The sequence below is a fragment of the Myodes glareolus genome, chromosome 20, assembly GCF_982192425.1.
Source record: "Myodes glareolus chromosome 20, mMyoGla1.1, whole genome shotgun sequence".
NCBI lineage: Eukaryota > Metazoa > Chordata > Mammalia > Rodentia > Cricetidae > Myodes > Myodes glareolus.
Genome location: NC_142045.1, coordinates 12,957,098 through 12,981,776, shown reverse-complemented (window position 1 = coordinate 12,981,776; position 24,679 = coordinate 12,957,098). Strand labels below are relative to the sequence as shown.

General features: G+C 35.7%; 1 protein-coding gene across 4 annotated transcripts in view; it reads left to right on the top strand.

Annotated features, from left to right (window-relative positions):
* The window catches only part of Fstl5 (follistatin like 5), a 501,743-nt gene that overhangs the window by 264,170 nt on the left and 212,894 nt on the right, over positions 1–24,679 (top strand). For all 4 annotated transcript variants that reach the window (XM_085682503.2, XM_085682502.2, XM_048424769.3 and 1 more), the window contains exons 5-6: positions 6,648–6,844; positions 24,524–24,644. In XM_085682503.2, coding sequence (XP_085538629.2) covers positions 6,648–6,844; positions 24,524–24,644 — 318 coding nt within the window. The remainder of the gene's footprint in view (positions 1–6,647; positions 6,845–24,523; positions 24,645–24,679) is intronic.

Genomic DNA, 24,679 nt, shown 5'->3' with positions numbered 1-24,679 from the left:
AAGACTTAAATAATTACCCCTAGCCTTTTCTTTTTTAAAAAAAGGTTTTCAAAAATGTACTGGCTGTAGATTTTTTTAATTAGTAATTCCAGATAATTTGTAATTGTAAATTTTTTAAATAATTCCCATAATTTAGTAAGTAAATTGAGGGCAATATGTTCTTGATGAAATGAGTCCGGTCCTCAGTATGAACAGTCTGAAAACTGTAAATGTTAATTTATTGTTGCTTTTTTATTTCCATGGACTTTTGAAATGCTTTGAAATTTCGTGTAAATCATGTGCTAAGTTTTTTCTTTGCTTCACAGTATCCAAGTCAGTGGGGGAAAACGGTTTAAGATTTAAAAATCATTGAAATGTGATGGAAATGAAGGCCATGCCTTATATAATCCCCCTTTTGGTTTCTAATCTGGCATCCTTCCAAAGACATGGGTTTGTTCTGAGAGACATGTTCTGAATCAAGTACTGACTATCAGCCAAAATTTTGTCTGTTTTCTGGGAAGCTTTGATCAGATATCGACAGGAAGCAAACGTGGAATCAGGAGTTCCTCCCTCCAGTGTTAATACAAAATGCATGCTCTGGAAGAAAGACTGCAATGACTGACGTGTGCCTTCGCCAGAGACTGTGGTGTTGAACTAAGAGGTCACTATTTTCTGTGAAGCCTGGTTCTGGGTTTACTTGTTATTCATTCCTTTTCTTTAGGAATAGATTCTTTTTCATTCAGTGTATTCTGATTAGTTTCCCCTCATGCAAAGCCTCCGAGATCCTCCCCATCTCCTCATTCATCTGAATCCACAGCATTTCTGTTGCTCCTTAGAAAATAAGCGGACTTCTAAATAATAACAAAAATAAAATAAGCTAAAACGAAAAACAACCTAACCAAATGGTACAGAACGGACAAACAGAAGAAGAAGCTCACATTTTTGCAATATGCTTCATCACTATAACAAATAAAGTAAGATGATCTTTCTGGATACATGCAAGTTTATTTTATGATTATGAAACTGCACATTGTGATAAAATAGTTACGTGCATCCCTGTTAGAAGTTAGCCTAGAGTTCTTAGGCCTGAATAACAGTATGAGGGCAGGGTTGCTGGGTCCCCCACTCTGCTCTAAGGCATACACAGCTGGGGCAGGAGGTGGGCCTGGAATGCCATCTGTGATGCACTGGCAAGAGCAGTGTTGTACGTCATGAGGAAGTGAGATTTCACTCTTCACCTGAAGAGCTTTTGCTCTAGACTTGTTTCCTCGGAGGTGAACACCTTTCTCAATTCACACGGGACAGCTCTTTTAAATGGTTAAGGGTTTACTTAGTGGGTTCTATATATGTTAGGTAAAACATATTTTACGTAGTTTTCCAGACTGTAAAGATGAAAATAAACTCTATTTGTTTTCCTTAGGCTTTTCTTCTTGTGTTCTAGGCTGTTCTCTCTGAGGCCATGCATATATTGAGCTAGACAATTCATTAATAGAAATTTACTCCTGTCATGAGGCATGCATGTCAATTATGTTTACGGATATCAAAGCAGTTTGAACCATTATCAGACCTCTGTTCAAAAAGATATATATTTCATGAGTTTAAATTAGTGCTTTAAGGATTGTCATATATATATATATATATATATATATATATATATATATATATATATATATATATATAACAGATCTAAAAAGAACACATTAACAATTTATTTTGTCTCTCATGATTACAAGAGAAATGAACAGATGTCATTAGTACAGAGAAATTTCAAAATCACAAACCCATATAGCTTAAAGTATTTCGGGGGTCTATGGAAATAGAAGGTTTGTTCCATACTTTAATTCCCTACTCAAGGACCCAAGTCTTAACACTAGCTATTATGATTAAAATACCATCTGTCCCAGAGCAGCATCCATGTAATCCCAATGCTGGGGAAGCAAAGACAAACGGATCCCTGAGACCTGATAGCCAGGTACTCTGGTCAGGCTATGGTATGAGAACTTGTCTCAGAAGAGTAAAGTGATTAAGGATTAAGGAAGACACCAGACGTTGACCACTGGTTGCCACATGCACATGGATGATCATGTACTCCCACATCTACTTGAATATATATGAGCACAAACACACACACACACACACACACACACAATAAAATCATGGAAATAAATCTACAAATATGTTTAAAGCTGTTTTTTTAATGAATTGAGAAATGGTAACTGAATGTTTGCTAGTTCACATTCACTTGAACATCCACAGTCAAGGACAACTTTCCATTTCTAAATTATGTACCATGTAAGGGGTAGTAAAATATCTCCAAGATAAGCAAGAAAGTTGTGATATAAACAATCAATATTTTAAAGGACAATTCTCTAATATCTGAGTATTTTTGACATTAACCAAACTGTATTAGAAATCATACCTGAAAAGCATTCAAATCAAAATGACAGACTGGTCGTAACTTGTAAAAGTAGTACTCTTGTTTATTTCATGTAAGCCTAGAAAAATCAAGTAAAATTCATGTCAATGATATATTACATATTTTAAATTAATATGTAGATACACATATATGTAAAATAAGAAATATTTATATGTAACCTTCAAAAATATTTTCTTCCATGATGAACAGGAAATTTAAGTAAGAGACAAAAAAGAAAAAAAAGAAATATTGAGTATAACTCACAATGAAAACTTGGCTTCTTTTAATTTTTTCAAAATAGAAATCTAGACATTCTTTCAAAAATATCTTCAGGAAGTAGTCTGCAATAAACTTCTGAAGATTACTGACTTTAAATTCAAAGCCCTGTAGTTCATTTTCATCTGAAAGGAAACATGAAAATGGAAAGAACCAAAGCTGTCTTCTTATGTTATTTATTTGTGAATTGAATATTAGAAATTAGGGAAGTTTTTATGTCAATATCTTGTAAATTTATCCTAATAATATTATAACAATACTGACAGGAATAAAACCAAGGTAATGAAATAGCAGTTTTCCCTGGTATGAGTTATGGTGAAGTAATTTTTGCAAACGGAGTTCATAGACATTTTCTTCACACAAGTCAACAACAAATCAAAGAATTTTGCATCCACATGAACTTGTATTATTCTTTTAAATAAAAATACTAATTTTCTCCTATGTACAGGCGAAACCACACATTCTTTGTAGATGATATAAAACCAAATTGTTGACTGGCTTATTTGGAATACTTCTGTTTTTTGAAAAGGGCAAGGTCTTTTTCTTCCATATTCTCCCGACTAATTGGGAATTGTCAGGCTATGTGACTATTTTTCAAGAAATAGACTTCAACATTTAATTTTACCTGAAAAAAGCTATTGTCTTTTCTTCTTTCAATAAACTAGTCATTATTGCGCCTCTTTTAGAGAAATCTCTACCATGCTGCCAATGGGTACAATAGTGGCAGAATGTTATGACAGTGACAAACTGATTTCTGATTGGACTTATGGATTATTCATTGGAGAAATTACATGCCTGTTTGTGTAAATCTGACCAAAACCCCACGGCCATGGGAACTCATCAATACCAGAAGTAAACCTACTTTTGTTATTCTGTTAAATAGACACAGTGTCAAGCTGCCTTCTGAATTCATCTATCTATCAATAGATTAGCACAGCTTTTATACCTTATCAAAGATATCTTTGCACAGTAGATATTTAACACAGGAACAACTGATCAACGTGCAGAAAAAAGATGTGAAGTGTTCATCCACAAATTATTTAAACAGGTCTCCAGTATTTTGATTGCTGTAGTTTCCTGTAATGGTCTTCATACTACATCAATGACCAGAATGGCACAATAACCCTGCAGGATCAATAATGGTACATATACCTTGGTGGTAAATAATGGTTCTCTAATTGGATTTAAAATGTGCCCAACACGGTGGATACTACGGCTGGTACTCAAAAACTAGCTAAGTCTATCTGTCTTCATAGGTGGGTATGTGCACATGAGTGGGCTTTCCTGCAGAGGCTGGGAGAGGATGTCTGATCCTCTGGAACTGGTGCAATTTGTGGTTGTGAAACATCTTAAGGGATTGCTGATAATTAAATCTGGTTCCTCTGCAGGAGCAGCACATGATCTTAACCTTTGAACCATCTTTCTAGTCCCCGCATTACTTTAATTAGAGTTAAAATTAAGAGTAAAGATATTTCAAATGTATATAGTTCAACTGTAAATATTCACTAAAATTCATGTCATGTTTATTTCTTCCTTCCAGTATACACTTACTGATAATCTGATTTCCCTTTTGTGATGATATGGGATGTCCTTCTGTGTATGTGTTGCTTTTACTGATTGATAAATAAAGGGGTTTCGGCCAATGGCCTAGCAGAGTGAAGCCAGGCAGGAAATCCAAACAGAAATATGTAGAGAGAGTAGCTGGCAGAGTCAAGGAGATGCTATGCAGTTCTGAAGGACACAGATGCCAGAAACTTACCGGTAGGCCACCGCCACATGGTTATACATAAACTAGAAAAAATTTATTAATTTAAGATATAAAAGTTAGCTAATAGGAAATCTGAGCTAATTGGCCAAACAGTGTTGTAATTATTATAGCTTCAGTGTGCCTATTTGGGTCTGGGAGGTGGGAAAAGAACAAGCGGTCTCCTCTTACATGTACTCTTTACTCAACCTGCAAACACCCACATTTCATCCTCTGACCTGCAGAGAGTTTATAGATTTTGTGCTGAAACTCCTTCATATAACCTCCACAAAATTATCCCACATTGCCCTAGACTAACTGAAATACCATTTAAACAATCAGGTTTGTTTTGAGTAAGTTAGCCTGTCTTTCAGTCTCTACAGAAATCCAAGCCAGAACTATTGGAATGGTTGGCTCTGCTTTGCCTTCCTTCCTCCCGGGATGCACATATGCATAGCACCACACAGATGCCTGAAGCCTTGCTGTTGTGCTGTTCTTCCAGACACCAAAATTGCTAGCTATCAAATTTATATTTGATCACTGCACTCCTTTGGCAGTGAGTTCTTTACTATTATGGAAACATTCGTATTCTTCTTCTTCAGTGAGAACAGACAATGCAGAGTTGACTTATTGTATGGCACCCCATGTATTTATTCATTGTGAAAAGGGACTTTTTGACAGGATTACTAAACACCAAGATGTCTCCACAGTAATCCTTTTACTGCCCTTTAGAAAAGTAAGAACTCTTTTTTCCTCGAGAATAGGTTGTTTCCCATCTTGTCTTGAAAGACAATGGAACTTCAAAATACTGTTTTTCAACCTTAGTCTTCTCAGACGTGTATTTATATATCTTTAAGAATCTTCCTTTGAAATTGTCAGTGCTGTCAAGCCTAATTGTCAAAAGCAACTCAATTATAGAGCTAGGTTTTTAACTAAAAATAAGTTGTAAAGTTTCCATCTTATACAGAATCTACTGTTTTCATTCATAATTGCACTAATCACTGTCATTTTATAGTACATTTTATGTCATGCTTCCTGTCAGCAGTTTGAATTATCTCAATATTATACTTATACAGGCTTCATCATAAGGACATGTGAAGCCAAATCCTTGGTGAAATAATTATATAAAGATACCAGAGCCGTTTTATTGGTTTTAATTTTTTTGTTTTGTGTTTATGAGAAACATTACATATTCAATTATTTCAATTAATTCTAATGCCCTTGTTATTAAGATTTATACACAGGAGATACTGAAAATGTGTTAATATCTGTATTGCAATTAATTTTAACTTGGAGATGAGATTTGCAGAATAAAAACTTCTCGGTATAAAATGAAAACACATTATTATATGTGTACTTTAAAAGGAAGAAAGTGGATACCTACCAAGGCAGTAAGAAAAGTCACATATGCAGATCCTTAACTGAGCTTTCTGCTATTAAGGATATTTTCAGATGGGGAGAGAAACTGTTAAATATAGACAAACAGGCTGAAATGCAGGATAGTTTTTTAGGACAGATCAAAATGTTTTAAATATATTTAACTTAATATTGCCCAATGTGGTACAATTATTGTGGCCCAAATGAGTTGAAGTGCAAAATCAGGGAGACTCTAATTCTTTGCCTTCTTATGCGAACTTCATTTTCTTTTTTAAGAAGCAGATTTGTTTTATGTCTACCTATAGGCATGTCTGTGTGTGTGCATATGTGCAACTGAGTGAGGTTATCTGTGGAGGTCAGAACAGTGTGTGGAACCTCTGGAGCTAGGGTAACAGCTGCTGTGAACTAACTGGTATGGGGGGCAGTAACTGAACTCTAATCCTCTACAGTGACAGAAAGAGCTCTGACCAACAGGACCATTGTGACAGTCCCTGATCTTTATTTTGTGCATTTTTTGTGTTTATCAATGGAGAGTTGTAGTATAAGGATAAAAACTGAGACAATTAATTTAAATTCTAAAGCCAGTTGGTAATATGTTTTTTCTGGGTTTCTGAAAATATTAATGTCTTTCTCATAGGAAAAACAAAATGACAGTAAATTTTGTCACCTTGCCCAAAAGCTTTCCATCACCCTGGGAACAGTTTGTTTATCTTTTTCCACGTTTTAAAGTATGCAAAATTGAAAATTAAAAAAATATTGCATACATCAATCATATAACATCAATTTTTAAATATTAATACAATAATTTCTTCTCAATAAGATTGATTCAAAAATAACTCAAATTTTTTGTTACAGGAGACAACTGCTTGGCCACTGAGTACAGCAAGATGAAAAGTATGCTTTTAGATTTACAAAATCAAAAGTACATTACACAAGAAAATGAGAATGCTAACGGTGATGACATATCTAGGAAGAAGCTGTTGGTGGATCAAATGTTCAAGCATTTTGATGCAGACAGTAATGGACTTGTAGATATTAATGAACTAACTCAGGTATGACCAACAATTAAATAAAATATATTGCTTAAGTATAGCAGATAGTTTTATTTTTCTTAGAATTTACTCTATAGAATATTATATTTTATTCATAATACCAAAATAGTGGAAATGAAATGTTATCACTATTTGACTACCTAACTGATTATAGAGGTATAGGCAGGGGGATGGTGGTATTGAATCCAGCCTGGGATACAAAATTTGAACTTGACTCAGAAAGCTAAAAACTTGGGACACCACTAAGTATGTGTAAGCTGGGCTTCTATTATCATAACCACAGGGGAAAACAAAAAGAGGCTTAACTAATCTATCAGAAGCATTTATCAAAGTACTTTGTATTTTGTAGTTTAAAAGAAATATGATATATTCTGTACCTAAAACAAACTATAAGCTACGTTATGGAACTTAAAAGATTTCTCCTGATCTATTCTGGAATGTATGTAATTTTCACTTTCTGCCAATGTATAAGATGTGTATTAGGAGTATTTAAAGCAGAGGATGAGCACATGGTGGTGATGACAGTGTTGTATGCTGTAGTGAAATACAGCTCTTAATTTAAGCTGATCAAGAAGTTGACTACAATGTTTCTTCATTTGCTTTAATGTTGCATAAATATTCAGGCAAGATTATTACCTTTGTCTTATTGTTTGTGTGTGTCTTTGATACTTGAGCAATGCAGGTCCCTTGTATGAATTTGAAAGTACTCATTTCTAACTTATAAAATAAATTTGTTATAATTTATATTTCAGGTATTTAACAGAGTACATCTTAATCTAATCTTTTTTTTTTTTTTTTTTTTAGTTTGAAATGTTAGGTATTGGTGAGACAATGCCCTTATAAATTTAGGTATGTTTTGATATGCCAACTTTGTTAAATGATACTCTTGAAACATTTATCCAGTTTTCCAGGCTATCCAATTGGAATATAGAGTTGTCTCTTTTTAAAATTTTTGTTGAAAACAGATTCTTCTCTCATACAATACAATGGTCACAATTTCCCCTCCCTCCATTTCTCCCAGCTACTCCCTGAACCCCTTTCTCCCCCAGACCCATGTCCCCTCCATTTTCTCTTCAGAAAAAAATAATCCCCCAAGAGTCAACAGCCAAGCATAACAATACAAGATCCAATAAAACAATGCAATCGTCTTCATATCAAAGCTAGACAAGGCAATCCAATAAGAGGAAAAGAGTCTCAAGAGCAGGCAACAGAATCAAAGAAAAACCCATTCCCACTTTTAAGAGTCCCACAAAACCAACAAGCTAACAGTCATAACATCAAAGCAAATAACGTGGTACAGATCCATTCAGGCCCTGTGTTTGCCCTTTCAGTCTCTGTGAGTCTATGTGTGGCCTGAATAATTGATTTTGTAGGCCATGTTCTCCGGGTGTTTTTTATCCTGTCTAATTCCTAGGAACGTTCTTCCCCTTCTCTGCTAGGTTCTATTATCTCAGAGAGGAGGGAACCAATGTAACTCTCCAATTAGGGCTCTCTGCATATTATCTGGCTTGTGGGTCTCTGCACCTGCTTCCATCTGCACTTGGAGGAAACCTCACTGATAACGTGATTGACAACTGGGCAAGGCACTGATCTATGAGTATAGCAGAATTTCATTGTGTCATTTCATTGAATTTTTTTTTGATCAGTTGTTTTTGGTCCTACACCCTAACTCTCTCTGATATCTAGCCTCTCTTTTGGTCCTTCAAGGCAGTGTAGTACATGGGCTCCCCCTTGCGACATGGGTTTCAAGTTAAATCAAACATTGGTTTGCCTTCCCCACAAATTCTGTGCCACAATTGCCCGAACAAATCCTGCAGGCAGAACAGGTTGTAGGTTTTGTGGCTGAGTTGCTGTCCAGGTTTCTCTTTCAGTAACCTGCAGAATACCTTCTCATGCCAAAGAGACTAGAACACAGGAGTGAAGGCTCCATATGGGCACCAGGGAGACCTCCTCTAACTTCAATAAGCTATGTGGCTTGGCAATGGGACCTGCTGTCAGTTTTCAGAGAGTGATCTTTAGTTGTTTAGGAATCTCCGGGGCATTCCTTCCCTCGGACACTCAGCTGAATATAACCCTGTCCAACCTCTGGAATCCTTGCCTGGCTACAAAAGACGGATAGTTCAGACTCCATATCCTCCATTACGAGGAGTTCTCACCAGGGTCATCCTCATAGATTACAGGACGTTTCTACTGCATTAGGTTTCCACACCACCGTCACCATGTTCCCCTATTCCAACTGTCTCTTCCCTCATCTCCCTCTATTCCGCTTCTAATCCGTTCTGTTCCCATCCCCACAAATCTCCAGGGAAATTTTCTACTTCCCTTTCTCAAAAAGGTCCACGTTTTCCCTAGATCCCTTTTCTTTACCCTAATCTTTCTGGGGCTGTGAATTGTAGCTTGATAGTCATTTACTTATCAGCTAACATCCACTTGTAAGTGTTCACAGGCCCTTTAGTGATGTTCCTTTTTTATCTTTCCATAACACATTAGTATCTTCATCACTAGCGGTATATAGTGAAAGTGTTGATATCTCATCTACCATTTGTTGTTTATGATAATAATAAAAAAAGTTATATGGGCTTCTTGGAAAATATGTAATAAGTACATTTTAAAAGCTTTTACCTATTGTTTTGAGGATTTAGCTTTTTCTTTAAGCAATCTATATGTCAAGTGTTGCAACGCTTAATATGTATTCTATTTACTTAAAGTTTAGAAAGATATTTTATAATAACATAAAAATTAAAAATAATTAAATTTTAAGAAGCAAAATAAATAAGTTTCAGTTTTATCTGTGAATAATTTATAGGTCATTTGCACAGAATAATATTTAACATTACTATAAGATATACAAGTTATAAGTGATTCTAAGTTAGACCAGTTAAAAGTAATAATTGAAGTCTATAACTTCTCTCTGAGATGTTATGAATAGTGGGATCTGTCTGCATGCATTTTTTTCCTTACAGTCTATAGCGAAGTTATACTCTGGAGTTTTTCATGCATATTTAAAGTGAATCAGCAGCCACAGCCTTGTCTTTTTCAGAGAAAATTCACAATCAAAAGCAGTAATTGAAGATGACAAGATTACAGTTAACAACTTGAAAGCATCACAGTTAAGAACTTATTAGCAGGAAGAAGAATGTTATCTATAATGAACTGACTGGTTGCCGAGATGAACATTCAAATTCCCCTTTTTAAGGATAGTTTTAACAGGGGTGATAATAAATACACGTGTGTTGTTTTGGTATGTAGAATATGTCCAACTAAAAATGTGAATTTAAAGAAAAGTCTTAAATATTTAATGGAATGATATTCCATATAATTAATAAAATAGGTATTAGACCACAGGCAAGACTTGCCATTGTCATTTGAAGTTGTAGAAGAGTTTCAAATGTAATGTTAAACATTAAGTGTCAATAAATATTAATATAGTATATTCCCAAGAGCAAAAAAGAATAGTCTGTTGACAAAGGAATTAGGGCCTAAAGTGAACAATTCCTGCAATGTTTTTGAGTTATTGATTTTTATGACTGTAAGGTGGCAATCAAGAACTTTGATTACAAAGCTACATATTTCCTGTGTAAAATTTGGGAAGTCACTTCAACCCTCAATTTCTCACATTATCTACGAACTGATAATGTCAATAGTGATTAGTACTTAAATTTGATATGACACCTGTTGAGTTGTGTATATACAAACTTTGTATCAACTCCATGACTACACAGACAGCATGATGTTAGGTACGGCACATTCAAATCAGACTTTCATGAGGGCACACTGGGAAGGTCGTGGAGGTATAAAGGTCATGACCGAATTATAATTGATAAGGTCAAAATATAGACATAGGAAATTCGGATATCTACATTACGATCAAAGTTTGTTTATGAAATTCCTAGAAAATATCAAAGAGAAAAGTGAGACTTCATTTAACATTGTATATGCTCAGATCTCAAGCATAGTTCATTGCTATTTTAGCATGATATTTTTATATAAAAGGAATATCAATGATTTATTAGCAGCACTCACAGAGAGTTTGTTAATTGTCCTGGAACTCATATCTCAGATGCCGAGAGACTATAAATTAACATGGGAGATAAGGGGTCCTGTTTTTTCCTGTGCCCTCAAAACATTTCCTGCCTTTCTGGTATGCCATAGCAGGTCCAAAGGGGTAACTGATGAATGTCCAGAGAAGAATAATCAACTCCTATACTGTAATCTATAGGGTAGCGCTTCCTTGCCTGTGGGAATACATATATACTCCCACTGGAAGCCTAAAACAACGCATAAATTCTAAACTTCCATGGATACACGTGCTTTTTATGTAGCTTATCAGTTTGTCACTGGAAAAAAAGTAGTACAAACAATAAAATAGAATAATTACTGAAATGTACTGTAACATAGTGGGTCACATTCTGAACTTTTCTAATACTAACACACACACACACACACACACAACGGGCAAGGGTGACATTGACCATAGCTGTCTATTACGAAATAAACTCATGGAAAGCAAAATATTGGATAAATAAGTAATAGACTATAATTATTTTGTTCAAATGAAAGGACGAAGGGCAAGTCTGGTGGAATGTCAACATTAACTAGTATTGACTGTCAACTTGACAGGATCTACAACTACTTAGGAGATAAACCTCAATACGAATTTATGACAGACTGTTTAAATTAGGTTTCCCGTGGGTATGTCTCTCAGGGACTATCTTATTTAGGAACATTGATATGAAAAGACCCAGTTTAAAGGCTAGGTACACTTTTCTTCCATGGGCTGTGGTCATTAGTACACAAAAAGAAGATAGCTGAGCTCTCCCTCTGTCCATCTCTGCTGTGGGAACTCATTCAGCCAATAGCCTTTAAGAGACCACACTCGGGCTGGTCTCTTAAAGCTGTTGGCTGAAGGAGTTTCTACTTTTGTCATTCCCAGAGTAGACATTATTTCTAGGAATGCGCTTTGTACACATCTGCCTCTCTGTTTCTAGCCCCTCATTTGTGTGTGTGTGTGTGTGTGTGTGTGTGTGTGTGTGTGGTATGTATTCATGTGTGCATGTGTGTGGGTGAAAATGTATGTTAGGTGATTGCCTTGACTGTTCTCCATTTTTTTTCATGGCATATCTCCTATTCAACTCAGACTCATCCACATATTTAGTGTAGTCAGTTTACTTTTGTGGATTTTGTCTCTGCTACCACATGCTGGGATTACAGGCAGACCAGAGCTGCTTTGTGTTTATGTGGGATCAGTGTACCAGCACCCAAACTCTGATCCTCACACTTGTCCTTTATCCTCTGGGCCATCCCCTCAACTCTCTCTTCCTCTTGACTGTGGACATAATGTGACAAGTTGCTTCAAGTTCTGGCAAACTTACTTTCAACATAAGCCTTTCCTGTCTGAAGTTGTTTTTTTTTTTTTCCTAGTAGTTTTTTTTTTTCCACACACCATCAGTAAAAGAGCAAATCTGTGACATTTCGAGCAAAATACTGATTACTGCTTAGAAATATGTAGCCTTCCTCTCTTGATAAAGTAAATTCTATGTGGACTATGACTAGGTAGTGCAGATAGATGTTTTATGAGAGCTCTTGCTTCCTTTGCAGACGACCCAGGGGAGAGCCACAACACTCACATTTAGTGGCTCCCAACTACCTGTTAACTTTAGTCATAGAGTCTGAGGTCTTCTGAACCTTTTCATGCACCTGATTGTATGTGGTATACAGACACACACTCAGACACATGAATGTAGTATATAATATGTATACATGTATGTGTGTGTGTGTATGCCAAATAAAAATACCAAAATAAATCTGTAAGAATAGAGAAAGGATGACATAGAATTTTTTCATAGCATCGCCCAGTGATAATGAGTTCAAAACTGTAGCAATAGTGAATATATTGGCTTTTTTTCCATTTAGATTCTGTCATCTTAATAAGCCAATTCACATTATAAATACATATTACATTAAAATGTTTTTCTAATGAACACATATGCCAAGTTTTTAATAAAATTATAGAAAGAGCTACTTCTTTACATCGTTTAGATTATACTGTTATATAAATTTGATTTACAATGCAATTGGCTCAATGACAACCATGTGTGAATACACTTACAAAGTTAAATAAAAAGTAAAAATATTTAAATGGAAGTTTTTTACAGCTAACAAGGTAGGCATGATATTGATGATTTTGCAATATTTACATGTAACAAGTGTTTGTCTTAAAAATAATTAAAATAGTTATATAGGGACAATTGAAATTTATTTTGTATTGATGAATACTATTATATTTTTTCTTTTCCTTAATTCTGAGATACTCACCACACCTATTTATTGTGAGATTAGTAAAGATTATTTTGTCTTGTGGACAAAAGCTGTTTCAGTGGGAACTGAGCAAAGGAAAACATACAAGTATTTCTGTGAAAACAGAGAGAGGTAAGTGAGGGCCTCAGGGAACTTTATGGAAATTAATCCCATTTAACATACGAGAGTAAAAATTACAAAAGAATTTTAATGGAGAAAGGGTAAATATTTTCAGATTAAAGGGGTATAATCCTATCATTTATACAAAATAGTTCAGTGGAGAGCCAGGTGTCTATATTACTGTTGTCGGATAAAGAAGGTAGGGCCTTGAAGTGATGGAAATTCCTTCAATGTAAAGATTTAAGAGTAATATTAATAGGAATAGTAAGCAATTGAGAGAGAAAGATAAAGCTCTCGACCGATATGTGTGTGTGTGTGTGAATGAGATGCTGTTTTCAATATGCTTCATGAAACTAGAATATTAAGTTTTAGAGATTTTAGTTTAAGCATTATTTGAAGTTTTTCATTAGAATGTGAAACCTTTTTATATATGTGTTTTAAAAATCCTCATGGGACAAATAGAATTTCAAAAATTAAATGCTTTTTTCCTTTTTCTTTTTCTATTTTTTTAACTAACACTCCTTTAATCAACATTTCTTTCAGGGGAATTTTCAAAATATTCCACTGCTATATTGATTATTTTAAATTGAGTTTTATTTATTTTATGTGCATATGCACTTGTCTGCTTTTTTGGGACATGCATTGTCAGAGGATACCTAAGAGGAGTTGGTATAATGGTTGATGTAATGTCATTAGGCTTGGCAGCAAGTGCCTTTACCTGCTGAGCCTAGTGCCAACTCCTCCATATTGATTTTTAAGTGTTATATTAGGCATGCTAGAAAATATCAAAGGTAACAATATTCAACAATTTTCTTTTGATTTTATTTTTTCTTGTAGGATAGTATGAGTTTCATATGCTTAAATAATTAAAATTTGTACTACTGATCATTTATTTTGCCTTTCCAAGTCATTTTTACTTAGAGCTCTGATGATAATCTATAAGTATCTTACTTAATTATACCATCTCCTGTTCCTATTCAACTTCTTTAAAATGGAGATTTCATCAGTATGGGGACTGTTCATATTGCTCAGCTACTGTACTTCAGTATATGACACGCTCTTCAATTCATATTAACTGAATAGAAATTTTTAAAAAGGAAGTACCAAAAAAAAGACATGAAAGAAATAAAAAGTCTCCATATGATGGGGTAAAGGAACAAGAATGAAGGTTGTAATGATGATGTCTTTTATCAAAGGAAAAACCGAGGTCTAATGACACCACTGTTTAATTCTCCCATATATTTAAGAATAATACAAACGCTTTTCAGATCAGTAGTCACAAAACCTTGAAGAGAATCTCAGTCTTCTATAGCACAGTCTCATAGTTGTGCATTATACTAATATCAAAAGCCAGAAAACAGAAGTAAAGAAAGAAGAGGCAAAGAGACACGGGAGAGAAGGGCAGAAGAGGAGGAGGACGGAAGTAGTGGGAGAGAGAAAGAGAAAGGCAGACGTCTGGAAGCTACAGATAATGAGGAATTGGAATCTAATACCTCAATATGTGCAGTCTCATGAAAGAGGTATCTGTGTTTTCTGACTTGTAGCCTTTTATGAAATCTACACATTTACTAGGTACAGAAATTATTATATTTACCTTGATTTTTTACTTCCATGACTCTTCTTAATAATAGAGAGGCATTGAGCTTAAACTCTTGCAAGACCATTGTGCCCATGGCTTGATAATGATTGTTTAGGAAAATTAATTCAGGATGGAAGAAGAGAACCCAAATTACCAGTGCCTAACCGTACCCCTCTCGACATCTTCTCAAGACAGTTTCTGTACATTCTCCAGCAAATAAACAGAAGCACATCTACATATAAAAACCCACATCTCTCCACATTTACTCTCTAGGCTCAGGATCTCATCGTCTTAAACTTTTCAATGTGTGTGTGAGTGTTTATGTGCATGAGTGTGTGTGGGTGCATAAATACTGAGCATGCATGAATGTGTAAGGGTGTGTGCATGAGAAAGTGTGCAAGAATTCGTATACGAGTTTGTGTTTGCTTTACCTTTATTAGAAAATAAACGTTCATAAGCAAAAGGAATGGTTAAATGGAATTTTAAAATTTGAATTGACAGGGAGCATCTTTACCTACTTACAGAGACACCATCACATTTTTTTAGTGTAATATTCAAATCAGGATATGCATTTTTTTGGATGTTGATTTTGTTTCCAGAAATAATGATGGACTTATTTTTCCAAAGAAACTTTTGTTTTAGAACTCTGTAAGTTTATCTTGCTTCTAATAGTGAATATGTGACCCCTTTCTTGGAATATCCTTGTCCTGTAGACCTGATTTTTCTCATTTAGAATTTTCAGTATTACTTTAGTGAAGAAAATGGTACATTTGTCACATTTAATTTACCACAGAACAGAACTTACCATTTCCCTTATTGAATATTAGATTTAGACAGTAGGTGCATTGAAATGTGTTGGTTCATGTTACTGATATATGAAGTTTGTTCTGAGTGTTTAACATGAAAAGATTCTTAGTTTTATTAAGTCCTTTCTCTCTAATGAGATAATCCTATAGCATTCATTCTTCATTTTATTCCTGGGGTAAAACTTATCTATGAATTAATACATATAAATCCTCCTCTAATTCTTCAGATGATGTTCAGTAAACCCTGTGAGTGATCTTAATGTATTATTGGACTGAGCTTCCTAGAATGTTATTGAAGTCTTTACATCTCTGTTCAGTAGAGATATTGATCTGTAGCTTCCAGCCTTCAGTGATTCTCTCTCTCTCCTACTACTACCATCCCTTATCCCATCCCCCATCCCTTCAGTGTCTTTTTGCCTCTTCTTTTCCTCTTATTTCTGTTCTGTGTTATTAGCATAGTGAAGGCCTACTAAAAAGTGCTATAGAAGATTAAGATCCTCTTCAAAGTTTTGTGACAGATCTTGTATTATTCTTCAATGTTTAGCAGAATTCACTAGTGGCGTTATCAACCATGGGTTTTCCTTTAATAGAAGATATAATTATTACTATCTTCTCACTGTTAAATGGATGTTTTATGTCTTCATGAATTATATGAGTCAATTAGGTATATTATGTGTATGTGTGCTTGTTTAAGAATTTACTCAATTCTTCTTGTCAAACTTGGGGGTGTGTATTTCTTAATAGACTCTTGATATGCAGTGAATTTTTGTAAAAATTTTAATCTCTCTGATTTTGTTACTGTTGTCGTCTTTCTTTTGTTCTTGTTAGTGATGATAAGGATTTGTATATTTTATTTAAAGAAAGATATACAAAGAACAACTCTCACTTCATTGATCTTTGTGTGGCTTGGTTCTCTGTATTTTATTACTCTTCTGATCATTTGTCTTGCCTTCTTGCTACTAATTTTCAAGTTTTGTTTTTGTTTTCTTAGCTTCTTAAAGCACAATGGTAGGCTAATTCTTTAGACCTTTGCTCTTTTTTTCATGTAAGTGACAGCTATAAATTTGTCTTTTAGTACTAATGTTGTTATATCTTTGAGCTTGGGTAGTTTATTTTTCATTATTGTTTGTCTCAATAAACTTTCAAACTTATTTGATTTTTGATTTAATTGTGTGGATTTCTCAATAATGTCCATATGAAACCAAAGATATTCTTGTTATTGATTTCCCCTTTTGCTGTATTATGGTTTCTAAATTCCTCAAAATTTTAGGATGTTGAATGTAGGATGTTGAAGTCCCTGCTATTCCTGTGATGTAGGCTACAATTTTCCTCATCTATGTTAGTATTGCCTCAATATACTTGAGCTTTCTGGTATTCAGTGCCTTTATATTGAAAGTTTGAATTATCTGAACCAACTTTATTTTCATTGGAAATTGACTTTATGTTTCTCTTTTTACTGATTTTTGAGTAGTTCATTTAGTAGACAAAGGTATGATCACTACTGCTTGTTTAAAAACATCTGTTTAAATAGAATATATTTTTCCCTCGGTATTTCCATCTATATGTGTTCTAAGAGATGATATAATTTCTTGTAAATAACATGTGAGTTTTTGTTGTTTTAGTTTGGTTTGCCTGCTGTTCATTTTTTAAGCATTTAATCACTCAGGTTTTTAATTAGAAAATTGGTTCTATTTTTACTTTATTATTACTTTATTATGATATTTTATCATTGCCATTTTGTTCCCTACTTTTCAGGTATTAAGTTTCTTTCCATTTCTCTGTCATTTTTCTGGTTAGTTTTTCTTCATTGTTATGTTTTGACTCGTGTCTTATAACTTTTATTTTGTCAATGTGCTGATTGTTTTCATCAACTAGACACAAACCATACAGATTGAGAAGAGGGAACTCCAGTTCAGGAACTGTCCCCATCAGATGGGTCTATAGGCAAGTCTGTGGAACATTTTCTTAACGATTAATGTGAAAGGACCAAGATCTCTGTGCATTGGGTGCTATATGAAAAGTTGCTGAGCAAGCCAGAGAAAGCAGACCAGGCACCAGCCTTTCTCCAAGGTTTCTGCTTCCGTTGCACCCTCCAAGTTCTTCCTTGAGTTTCTCTATTGACTTCTGCTAATGATGGACTACCACGTGGAAGAGCAGGTCAAATCCCCAATTTGGCTTTGGTCAGCGTTTTATCACAGCTATGGAAAGCAAACTGGAAGAGTGCACTATTAGATTGTGCTTTGCTATTTTCACAAGTCCCACAGAAGCCATCCTTTGGTTAAAGGCAGATGCTTTAAAATTGTCTTAAAAATGCAAGAACAAAAGGGGGAAATCACAATTGCTAACTACAAGTGTACTTGACATTTTCTCCAAACTTTAAGTTTTGGTAGCATATTTACTTCTTTTGTTGCCTTTCTCCTAACATATCAGTTTAATTATCATGTACTCACGCTTGTCTCTTTCATTTTGAAAAATTCTTACTAGCATATTATATAAATCTTGGTGTGATATTTGTTTAGTTTCTGATTTTTTGGGAACATCTGTGATCCATTTTCTCCCTCATTTCTAATCTGTGTGTGTGTGTGTGTGTCTGTCTGTCTGTCTATTTCTCTCTCTCTCTGCAACTGTGTGTGTATGTGCATGTGTGCACTGTACGCATATGTCTGCTTTACTAAGGACTGACCTTAAAGCCTTACACATGGCAAAAAGTCACTCTCCCACTGCGCTTTAGCCCAAATTCTCCTCCATCCCAGGAGGATAGGCTATGCTTTGTGATAACCACCTTAGAAACAGTGGGACCTTAGAAAATGGAGCCTAAAAACTAGGCAGACTGAAGTCTCTTGCAATAGCCAGTTTTATTCAGAGCATGAGACAATTTTTTTTCAAAGTTTATTAAATTATAGAAGTTTCCATTTCCGCCCCCCTCCCAACACCCTCCCACTCCTCCCACTCCCTCTCCTCCTCCCTCTCCATCCCTAAGAGCAGTCAGGGTTTCCTGCCCTGTGGGTAGTTCAAGTTCCTCCCCCTTCCCTCCAGGTCCAGGAAGGTGAGTATCCAAACAGACTGGATCCCAAAAAATCCAGTATATGCAGAGGAAACAAGTCCCAGTGTCATTGTCAATGGCTTTTCAGAAAGACTCCGGGCCAGCCACATCCAGAGAATCCGGCCACTCAGAGAATCTGGTTGGATCGTTCAATCCCAGTCCAACTGGCCTTGGTGAACTCTCCTTAGATCGGTCCCCTTGTATCAGTGAGTGATCGCACCCCTCGCGGTCCTGATTTCCTTTTTCATGTTCTTCCTCTTTCTGCTCCTCATTTGGACCTTGGGGGACTCAGTCCGGTGCTCCAATGTGGGTCTCCGTCTGTATCGCCATCCATCGTCGGATGAAGGTTCCCTCTGGTCTTGCCTTCTTTGCTCACGTTCTCTTTCCTTCTGCTTCTCGTTTGAACCTAGGGAGTTAAGTCCAGTGTTCCAATGTGGGTCTCCGTCTCTATCTCCTTCCTTCGCCAGATGAAGATTCTATGGTGATAAGCAAAATATTCATCAGTATGGTTATGGGCCAAGGCGGTTCAGGCACCCTCTCCTCTATCCAGAGAACAATCCGGGGATCTCTCCTTGGACCTGGGATCCCATTTATAATCAAGTCTCTTGTAAACCCTAAAATGACTCCCTTAGTTGAGATATATTCTTCCCTGATCCCATATCCATCCTTCCTCCCTCCCCCCATCCCAGTCCCCCGAGCTTTCCCCATTCCTCCCCTATTCCCTTCTCTCTAACCCTCTCCCCTTCCAACAACCCTCCTACCCCCCACCCCCATGCACCCGAGGTTACCTGGGACTCTTGTCTATTTCCAATCTCCAGGAGGATAACTACATGTTTTTCTTCAGGTTCACCTTCTTATTTAGCTTCTCTAGGATCACGAATAATAGGCTCAAAGACCTTTAATTATGTCTAGAATCCACTTATGAGTGAATACTTTTTAATCCTCAGGCTCAAGAAAAGTCACCTGAGTAAAGTTCAAATGAGTTAAATCTGTACATAATCCCCAGGACAAGGTGCACATGGCAAAAACAAGCTTTTTTGTTCCCCATAGAGGCATATACACAAATAACAACAGCCAGTTTTAATAAATAATCTGAAGTAAACCCATTCTTACCTAATACTCCTGTGAAGGACATGAGAATCCATTTCAAGAAGATTTCCATGTTGTTTAAGAAACTGAGGTCACCAGACACTTTTCTTTTTTTTCCCTTTTTTTCTTTTTTTGAATTTTCTCACAAGCACTCAGAATTCTCTTTGCATGACTCAATTACTGGATTTTGACTTGCTACTTAAACTGTCTTTTTCTTCTCCTCTTCTCTCGCTCTTTCTTCTGTATTGTGACAATCTTATTCACCTCTCTGCTTTGAAAGTTTCTATAAAGAAGTCTCCTCTCCAATAATTTGGTCCCCCTCCTGGGCTGTTTTCTTCCTTTTGCTTTCCACATTTAGAATCCTTTGCTAATGTTAGGATGGTTCATTCTGATAATTTCACAATAGATCCTGTTGAGTTCACTTTTCATTTCTTTGAACCTGGACATTTGTACGACTCATTAGGTTATTACATCTGATGTTTTAGTAAATCCTATTTCAGATCTGTTCACATTATCATGTCTTTCTTGAATCTCAATGATCTAAAATTTTCTATCTAATGCTGGCAAATCACTTTTTAAACTTTTTCTTCCCCTCTTAATTATTTTACATTATCTTATTGCTTTTTTTCTTCTTCAAAGTGTATTTGCATATAATTGGTCCTCAAACTTGCTGATTCTTTTCTCTCTTGTTTCTGCATTATTTCCATTTCATTTAGTATAGTCTTTAGTTCCAGGATTTATGTTTGATTCAAAAGATGTTTTTATCTCTGCTAAGTTTAAGCGACAAGATATTCGACTATTTTTACTCACATTTTGATGTTCATATTGTTTCTAAAAACAGTTATTTTATATTGTCAGAGACCTCTCCTATTAAACACTTTATGGTTGGTTTTGGTATCTTAGTCCATTTAGAAATATGATAGTTAATTGAAAGTTCTTATGTATAAACATTGAAGTGTTAGATATTTTTAAACCTTTAACACCTTTGTTTTTTATATACCCCAGTTTTGAATAGGATGAGTACTTACCCATTTTTCTTCTCCTGAGCAGACACTGAAACTAATATGTGCTTTCTGGGGTTAATGAGGTTACCACTCCATCTGTGTGATAGCCGTAGAACGCTCAGCCATCTGATAAGAGCACAATAAAGAAGAAGGACCAAAACCCATGGTCTGAGATTCCTAGCAGATATAGGGTAGGCTAGAATCCAAATCTGTCTTTCCAGGGCTGGGAGCCTGAGCTTGTCACCAAGAGGAATAACCATAGGCACCGGCTTGAGCTCAATGGTCATTGTGTCTTACAGTTGCTGGGTGTTAGTATTGCAGGTCTAGTCTTGAGATGCACAGCAATTCAGAGCTTACTCACCTATTCTATTCCAAGGCAGACAGAGTCATTCATCAAACTGTACTAGCTGAAATCAGAGAAAAGATAGTGGAGGTAGTGTCTTGATCATTAAGGAGAGCACTGTGCAGGATGGCACCTTAGGACCTTTAACTACAGGCATCTGTACTGTCTCCTTAGGTGAATCTCAGGTCTACACCTCAATTGTCATTATAGTAGGCTGAATCTACTCTACTCTTCGCATATCCCTTTCCAGACAATGCATGCCTAGAAGCTTCATCTGTTTATACAGTCCTGAAGGAGGATCTTTTGGGGTTTGCCTGGTATTGCATTTCCTTACGAGAGAGTCCAGCATTCTTTTACAGAACCTTCTGTGGCTCATCCTCCGTCTCACCATCGAGCATATGGAAGTTTTTCTCTGTGGGTCCCCCACTTCAAAGATTGCTAGTAGATTCAGTTCCTCGCTGACTGTCAGTGTTGAGTCCAAAGCTACATCCAATCTGTTCGCACAAGGCCAGAGCTAGAGCGTCTTTGTAGAGCCCTGTGTTTCCATGCTGGGCCTGTCTCTGAGTTCCAAGTTAAGGACATCACAATCTCTTTCCATCAAAGAAGTCACCCTTCCCTTGATGTACCACTTGGAGTTTAGAAATGCTTAGGTGGGAAAGTCTTTCCTTCTCAACTTCAAAAGAGTCTTTGCTTATCACTAAGCTAACATGTTCCAGTATTTTCCTAATTCCATGAAGTATCTGATTTTCATAGTTCTTGTGAATTTTTTTCTTGAAAATTAATTATGTAATTAAATAAATTTAAAAATTAATTAATTTAATAATCCAACTGATATTTCTCCAAACAAATATCTCTTAGTGATTTTTCCAAGAATCTTGCTCTGTTCTCAGTTAAGGACCTTTTTTTTTTTTTATTTTCTTATCCTAAGTTGTATTTGAAACTCCGGAAGAATGACTTCATAAGAGAAGCAGTTAGATACTAACCATTGAGAAATTGACTAAAGAAGGAAGCTTATGAAGAATAGTTTATTGTAATAAAGTTTTAAAAATTCTAGACCAGAAATAATACAATATCAAGGCAACAAAGTACTGAATAATCTCTGAGTTATGGTATTACTTTACAAAACTCTGTAGACATTTTCAGAGATAGAAGTTCTAAACAATCATAGATATGCATTATCTTGAAGTGCATAATTATGACCCACTTTAGAAAAATCAAAAAACAAAAGACCATCAAGTACAAAAAGTTGGAAACTCATTTTCTGGGTCTAAAAATGAACTCAGTTTTTGCAACGGATTAGAAAAAATAAGAGACAGAATACGGCAAAAAAAAAAACATCCTAACATACATGTTTCATATGTCCATTTTCAAATTTATGTGTGACTTGGGAGCACCTAGTATTGGAATGTCTGATAGCTTTGGCGTTACCGTGTCCCAGGTCTTGTCATAACACCAAAATGTGAATCTTCAGGAAAAACTACAGTGAGGCACGATCCATTCCCTGCCAAATCCTAGCCCTTAGCAAACTACTGTAAGTGGTCTAATCAATAACAGATGGACAAAGACTTAGGGATCTGTCGCTTCTAAATGGAAAAGTTTTATTTTCCCAAAAGGCTTATAGCAGTGATGGCTTCGGTCATTAGGCAGTATTGTTAATCCCTGTAGCTAGAATGTGTAGAACATATGGTATAATACTCACCATCTACAGCAGTCATTTATAAGAACAGTTATGCCAGAGAACTCTATGTCCTTCTCATCTCAGTTTGCAAATAGCAGCTTAAACAGTAAAGATTTAATATTATTGAAAAGAACATAGCTTTTAGTTAAAAGTGTAAAGTTTAAGTGAAGGTTTGCAGATTCAGAATGGCTAGTCAGACATACAGATGGTTCCTTGAGATGCATCAAATGTGGTTGTGGTTCATTTTTCCATATGGTGCTTTTTTATTTGTATGATTTAAAATAAAGTTTTAATGAAAATGAATAAATACCTTCTTGAGGTCCTGTTTAGCAATTAGGATACGTTCATTACATGACACTGCTTTGGTGGTATATGTTGATTCCATCTTCGGAGAGAGCCCATAAGTCATTCACACTCCATTTAATCTGGGTCACCAAACCTCCAATCCCACAAAGAGTTAAAATAAAGGTTAAATGCTCTAGAGGATCCTGAGAATGGGACCAATATGTACCTCTATAGCAAAATATATGTGAGATGTTGTGTTTTACAAAAAGAAGGACAAAACAATGTACATGCATGGTCAGAGCACACAAAAGCTGGTACCTGAAATTCTGTAGGTGATTATTAATGATATGTATTACATAAAGGGACTATTTTAATTACTTTTTAATGCTAAAGAATTATTTTTGGGTGAATACTAGATGACTTGATTGTGCTTTGACCGCTTCTAGAGCAATGAATGGCAGTGTAATAATTGTATTTATTTTTTTAATTGAGTAATGTAAATTAACTTGCAATAAATTAGACAGCTGTTAAGGGCTTTGGCAGAACCTAAGTACACTCCTGGTGAGTACACAGTTTATATTTTCTGATTGCCCTGCATCACTTTTCAAACAACAAACCATTCTGAGGCTGATCTACAAGCACTAGGAATTGCTGCCTCTGGATGTGATAGACTATTAAGGCCTGGGGAATTGTGACCACGGCAATGCCCCTACACACCATGGATAGGAATGTCTGCTAAATTGTGTGAGCTCTGCTCTCTGACAAGCAATAGCCAAAATCATCAGAGTATAAAAATGTTGAAACTCAGTCTATGGGAGTAGAGAGAGTAAGAATGACAATGATGCTTTGCCTCATCATGCTTGAGTAGACTTGTTTTCCATTGGTGCATTCATTTTGTCTGGCTCCTGGAAACAGTCATTTGCTTAATAGTTCTTTTGTGAGCAGGGAGTCTGGCCCAATCTCAAATGACTCATCCCCCAGCTACGGCAGAGTTTCAGCATAAGGGGAAAACAAAATCTAACTTCATTTTTCACAGATAATACGAAGAAGGAAGTAGTCACAGCATGTCGCACTTTTTATGACAGGATGGAACCGTGTTTCCTTCTCACACGGGTCAATGAGGAACAGGACAAGGTTTTCCTGTGCAGGTGTCTCCCTGAGTTGATGTAAATACAGCAAATAATACAAGCCAAGTAGGAAATGTGCAGATTTCTTAAGTTATGCTGTGAGATTAAGACGAATTCTAAGCCTGTATTTTAATTTCACCATTATAGCAGTTAAAATAAGTTGTTCAATAACAAAAATTCTGTCTGTGGTTGGCTTACTTTTTTACTATTCTTCAGATTTTAAGTAATCTATTTTGGGATTGTTACCTATAAATCTATTATATAGAAATATTGAGACAAATATGAAGGTTTGCTGTTTTGATTGGCAGGTGATTAAACAGGAAGAACTCAACAAGGACCTTTCTGGCTGTATTCTGTATGATCTGCTCCAGTACGATGATTTCAATGCTGACAAGCACCTGGCTCTTGAAGAATTCTACAGAGCATTTCGTGAGTACAGCGTCAATCTTGATTTCATTTTGCTC